General features: G+C 32.8%; 1 protein-coding gene across 1 annotated transcript; it reads left to right on the forward strand.

Annotated features, from left to right (window-relative positions):
* Window positions 1–877: 877 nt before the first annotated feature.
* Window positions 878–4,783, forward strand: LOC112777525 (uncharacterized). Its single transcript, XM_025821912.3, has 7 exons — window positions 878–1,447; window positions 1,563–1,752; window positions 1,949–2,125; window positions 2,238–2,321; window positions 2,865–2,946; window positions 3,929–4,405; window positions 4,485–4,783. Exons 1-6 carry the CDS (start codon window positions 1,185–1,187, stop codon window positions 4,366–4,368), a joined length of 1,236 nt encoding a protein of 411 aa, XP_025677697.1. The 5' UTR covers window positions 878–1,184; the 3' UTR covers window positions 4,369–4,405; window positions 4,485–4,783.
* Window positions 4,784–6,690: the final 1,907 nt, after the last annotated feature.

Consider the following 6,690-nt stretch of genomic DNA (forward strand, 5'->3'; position numbering starts at 1 on the left):
TGGTGACGACGATAACGAAAGAGAAGAAGAAGAACGTGCAGTAATGGCACGAAGAAGAACATGCACGCATTGATTGAAATTTGTTAAATTAAGAAGCGCGTGAAATATGCGTGCGTAAGACGTGCATGTGAGAATAATTTAGGGAAAAATGACTTATATGAACTTGTATAGTAAAATAGCTTGTATGTGGAGAATAATTGATATACATATTTATTAAAATATTTTTAGTTATTAAAAAAATATTATTAAGGTTTTAATTTTTATTTCTCTTATGTTTTTATTTTTTTGAGATATTAAAAAGACTAAAATTGTATTCTAAAATTTTAATTTTAATTTTACTAATTACTAAATATAATACTAAATCTCAATACTCAATTCTTTTAATATTAAATACAATATTAAATCTCAATACTCAATACAAAGGAAAAAGATTTCTAAAATGACAATGTTAGTAAAGTGATAAAGTGATATTTTAATCACTTTTGAATTTATAATATTTATTATCTATGAATACATTGTCTTAATTTAATGGTGATTAATAGTATACTTTTTTCTACAATACAATTTTAGAGGAATTGGGTCCTAATATAAATGGATTTGAATTTTCTAAAGTTTGGATTTCACTTTAAAGAAAAAAGTGTGATCTCTCACTATTGATTTTATAGGTGAGACCAAGAATAAATATAAAAAAGAAACTATTCAAAAGTAGAAGATCACACTTTACTCTTTAAAGTGAAATTCAAACTTTAGAAGATCCGAATGGAATATAAACGCTACTCGAATAATTCTTACAACATTTTTTAATTAAAAAAAGAACTATACACACATATACTGATGTACAAGTGTATATACAGTGTACAAGTAGGTGTGGCCCTACGACAATCCAAATATCACTTCTACCCACCACTTATCGCACAATCCTTATCCGCATTGGTCCACCATCTCGTCTTTTTTTCTGCCCTCTCTCTAGTCTCTCCTCTTCAATCTCTCGACACAATCACATATCTTTTTCCCTCATTCTCATCCCTTTCGCTTTATTTATCTTCTTTCCCACTCAAACCAAAACCCTCCCTCTTTCTCGTTCTCAGCAACCCCCTCCAACTCCAATTAATCGCTGCGCTTTCACGCACACACCTTTTTTATCCGATTAAGAAGAGCGAGGGTATTCTTGTCAATTCACCTGTATGGCGTTGTTTGGGGTTATGGAGATGGCAACAGCTGTCGACATACTGTCCGACCTTGTTGTGTTCATCGCTCCGCTTTGGATTGCCGTTATAGTCGGCGTTGTCCTCGGTTGGGCCTGGAAGCCCAAGTGGGCCGACAACTTGGCTTCCATCGAGCCCACCTCCAACAACTACCTCCCCAAGCTTCGCCTCCCTTCTTGGGCTGCTTTGGGTTCCACCTCTGGTCCCCACACCGACCTTTCTTCCTTCTCCGTTTCCACCAGGTGCGCTTTGAAATTCAGTTGAATTCAGTTATGTTTCTGTTTTTTTTTCCGGTTTCGTTGCTGATTTGTATAACCGTTTTTCGGTTTCTTGCTACTTGCCACGTGGCACACACAGTTCGGGTGCGGGGTCGAGTTCGTTGCAACGGAATGATGGGGAGAACGAGGTTAGTGCTTTGGTGACGGAACAGGACTTGAAGCACTTGAGTATGTTAGTTGAAGAAAAAGATGGTGGACCCGCGTGGATTCAGATGATGGACCGTTCTACCCCTACTATGAGCTACCAAGCTTGGCGTAGGGACCCTGAGGTACTCATTACACACCTTTCAAAATTCGTTATTCTTGTAAATGCAAGAACTGTGGCTGCATCTGAAGTCACAACCACAATCTAAACCACAAATGCTATAGTAACGGTGACCGAATTTTGAGACCAATTGCATTGCATGATACATTCTGGGTGCTGACTTGGTTTTGGATGAATTTGAATGTGTTTGCATTTGTTAGACTGGGCCGCCGCAGTACCGAAGTAGAACCGTGTATGAAGATGCAACTCCTGAGCTGTTGAGGGATTTCTTCTGGGATGACGAGTATCGGTTGAAGTGGGATGACATGCTTATACATGCTTCAACCTTACAAGAGTGCCCTGTTACTGGGACTATGATGGTGCATTGGGTTCGCAAGGTAAGTACTGGACACCGGAGTCAATTCAACTTCCTTTTGGATTTAGATGTTTCTTGCAACTGCCTTTGGCATATTCTCATGTGTTGCGAATTGCAATTCTCGCTTGCTGCAGTTCCCCTTCTTTTGCAGTGATAGAGAATATATCATTGGTAGAAGAATTTGGGATGCTGGACAAGCTTACTACTGCGTAACAAAGGTTTGTAAATGTTTTCTCTGCTGTCTAATAGTGTGAAATGGTGATGGCTTTGTAACGAAGACTTGTGATGTTGCAATTTAGCTTTCAGTTTTTTAGTTGAAAATTTGACTATTATCAAGTTTCTAGGATACTTCAGCTCAAAAGAATCACTGTCTTATTGTCATAAAAAATTTATGTTGATTCATCTTGATTCATCTTGATTATCCATTCTAGAAACATAATTTGTGTCAAAAAAACATACCCTTTTCCTTTCTCTTCCCTTGTCTGCAAATATTTACACACTAGTTTTTTATAGCTTCATCAGTACGGAGAGACTTGAAATCCATGTGACTAGTATTGTGAAGTGTGCTGCCTTATTGTTTACTCAACCTCGTAGCAATATTAAAGTGAAGTTATTGGGATTCAATAAGTCATTTCCCTTGACATGGAATAGCTTGTAGCTAAATATGATAATGATCTTATTCTTAGCTAGATATGATTTCTCATTCTTTTGGGATTGAGAATTTATATTATATTTCTAATCTCTTATATCAATTTGTTTAGGGTGTCCCTTGTCCGTCTATGCCAAGGCACAACAAACCTAAACGAGTTGATCTTTATTATTCAAGCTGGTGCATTCGTCCGGGTAAGAGGAAGCTTAAAGTTTAACTCAAAGTACTTTTTACTTATGTGTGTGTTGCATGTGCTAAGAAATCTTTTGTGTCTAGATAACTACTTATTATTGAATCTATCTGCTGTACTTTCTAAAAAGACAGCCAATACTTTTATATATAGTCTGATCCTTGGATTAAAAAGATTATGTTAGGAGCCCACACATTACTAAAGTACATAGGAGAAAGGATATATTACGAAACAGATATGATGTGAACTAGATAGTAGTGGGGACAGACATATACTTGTATCCAACTTGTTCAGCTGGCAATGGGAATGAGTTATGACTTGTGAGTCTATAACTAGAGAAAGAGAGGTTTATCAAGCTAGAATAGTTATTAGTCTTTTGGGACAGATTGAACCTCTCAAAAGTTGAAGAGTTTCTTTTTCTCTGCATTTTCTTGCATTGCTTTCTCTTCTTTGTCTGAATCAGTGATATCAGTCCAAGGTGTGAATAATATCATCATACACCTTCATTTATTGGCTCCTATCTGGTATTTATCAAATTACACTGTCCATTATTAAAATCATAGGGCATGTAGTAGGTGTTGTCTTAAATCGACCATTCAACTTGTATGATGTAATCCCAGTTTTCAACTCTCAGATATTGCTAACTTATGTGTCTTGCTAAACTTGCATTTCAAATTCTAACGTTACTTCGAATCCTACTTAACTGTATTTTCATATTCCAAAACTTCCTTCTCCACGGTTCAACTTTTAAATTTACTCGTTACAATTCAACTTAGACATTGCCTTATGTTGTAAAAAAGTGTTCTATCTAAATTTACAATCCAGCAGTGAGTCGATCAGAGAGATTTTGTAGAACACTAGTTTTGTCAAAGTAGGATTTATTACATGGGATGCCAAAGACTTCATTTGAATTTTGCATGCTCATTTATTCCATTCTTATATAGACAATAAAACTTATTTGCATATATTTTACATGTGCGGAATAGTTAAATCAAGAAAAGATGACCAGCTGACTGCGTGTGAAGTATTATTGTTTCACCACGAAGATATGGGCATACCCTGGGAAATTGCTAAGCTTGGAGTTCGTCAAGGCATGTGGGGAGCAGTCAAGAAGTTTGATCCTGCACTACGGATATATAAAAAAGAGCGTGCTTCTGGTGCCCCATTGTCACCTTGTGCTCGTTCTGCTAAAATCAATACTAAAATAACTCCAGAATATCTGAGTTCTTTGGAAAATGCAACCAATGACATCATAGAGACCAGAAATGAGGATACTTCTGGAAAACCAATTGGGAGGAACATTCCTAAACTTCTAGTTTTTGGTGGAGTTATTGCCCTTGCCTGCACTGTAGATCAAGGACTGCTGACCAAGGCACTTATATTTGGAGTAGCCCGAAGGGTTGCGAATATCGGAAGGAGGTTCTGATGCATTGCTTTTTTGCTTGTTTTAGAAAGTTCCAAAGGTAAGTCAATCTGAAAAGTAGAATTAGAAAATGGGATCTCACTTCTTAAGCTACTGTTGATTCTGGATCTGGTTGGCAGATATGGGTCAGGAGCAATGGTTTTATTCTTTCCCCATTTGTTTGAGCTATATGAAGTAATTTATAATAAGTACAAATAGGGAGATTGTATATGAGTCATTGAAGATTCTCGTGCTGCAGGGCCGACACCAATATTCAGGTTTTTATTTGGTTCACATTTTCTTATAGGTTTGCCCCCACATGCTCTTTTTTTCTGTCCTTTTGATTTGTATATTGTCCCTCATCTAGCATTTGACTATGAAAACCAAGTGAGCAAGATATATGTAGTGCCCTCATAATTTAATTGCAGGGATTAGTTTATTCTGTTTGTCATGCCTCATTAGAAAAAATAAGAATGCTAGTTGATGAATGGAGGAGACATCTATGATGCTCCGTGATACTTGGAACATGAAATACACACCCCCCTCCACTTTTTGTGTGTTTTTCATACACTTTCAATACTAGAGAACTGTGTAAGTAAAATCTTTGGGGACTTGAGTTTAATATGTACATGAAACTAGAAGTTAGAGAGAAAGTTTCAGCTCTCCTGGAAAGAAATGAATTTTCTGTGAATAATAATTCCTCCGTGGTGAACGTGATGTATAGGGATGTATCCTCATAAATCATCTTTATATTCCTAGTTTCAAAACAAGTAGTGAATTTTAGTGTAAATTTAAAGATATTAATGCATTTAAATTTTTGGGTTTAGTCACCATGTGTTTTTAGGAATAAAAAATTTAGAGTATATACCTAAATAGGTTCTTAAAGAATTTTACATTGGACGTTTTTGTCTTTGAGAAAATTTTATTATGTTGTGGTTCCTGAATTTTACAAAAATAAAACATATAAGTCTTTATTTTAGTCAATTCTGTTGTTTTCACTTGAATAAATAGGTTTTTAAAAAATGTGATAGAAGGATTTATATGTTTTATTTTTATAAAGTTTAGGACCTCAACTTAATAAGAATTTTGGGAATGAAAATGTCTGATTTAAAATTTTTTAGAGATTTATTTGGATATATACTCAAATTTATTATAAAAAATTGTGTAAAGTTTGATTTTCAATATAATTGTCGTGTATCTATTAAAATAGATCGTTTAAAATTTTTACTAATAGTAATTTTAAAATTGTTACAAGGGTTAGTTAAAACCTAAATTTTTTTACTTTCTTTGGGGATTAGAAGAATTGTTGAGCACCTCTTAAGGTTTAGTTTGATAAAGTCTTTATTTTTTAAAAGTTGTAGTATTTGTGTTTGGTAAATTAAATTAAAAATAATTTTTAATAAACATAAGTAAAAGTGTGTTTAATAAAATAATTTTTAAAATTTAAAAATATTATATAAATATTAATGTAAGAATTAAATTTGAATATTAATTAATATATGAAGTTATATTAGATATTTTAATTTAGATAAGTATAAGTTAATTTTAAAATGTTTTTTCTTAGGTGTTCTAAAAAATATCTTTAATTTTTAAAAATTGCAAATATAAGTACATGAGTTTTTTATTTATCAAATGCAAAATGAAGTGGATATACAACTTAATTAATTTTTTAAAAAAAAAATAGTTTAAATAATAAATATTTATATTAAAAATAATTTATAAATAAGTTATTTTGTATTTAATTTTTTAGTTCTAAAAGTAATTTTTTTAAAAGAAATATAATAAAAAAAATTTTATTATGAGAGAGGTCATTTTGTTTAACTTATTTATAAGTACTTAAATAGTTTCTTAAAAAATTATATCAGATAATCAGACATTAATGTTACTATTTTTCATAAGTTAAAAGTTCAAAAAAATAACTTCTAAAATTTTTCAAAAGAACCTTAAATCAAACTTGTAATGGATTCATATGGAAACTTTGAAACTTGATACTTTGCTTATTTAATGAACACCCTTCCCCAGTCAACTTTCCTCAATTTCCCAAATGTTAATGAAACTGGAATCTGGGAATTTTTCCAAGGAGAGAATGCCTAGTAGTAGACTAGTAGTGTTAGTGTCAAATTTCACAATTCTCCTGTAATTTAGGAATTTTTTTTTTGGTGACTCCTGTAATTTAGGATCTACTAAAGGTTTGGCTTCAACGGTGGCAGTGAAAATTTCGCAAATTAAATTTATGTGTAATTATTATTATTCGGATTTATTATCATATATTCTAAAGATACATTATAAATGTATAATAAATGTATCAATTTTTTTTAAAATTGATCATTTTAGAGACATATTATT

This window comes from Arachis hypogaea, chromosome 19 (genome assembly GCF_003086295.3).
Source record: "Arachis hypogaea cultivar Tifrunner chromosome 19, arahy.Tifrunner.gnm2.J5K5, whole genome shotgun sequence".
Lineage (NCBI taxonomy): Eukaryota > Viridiplantae > Streptophyta > Magnoliopsida > Fabales > Fabaceae > Arachis > Arachis hypogaea.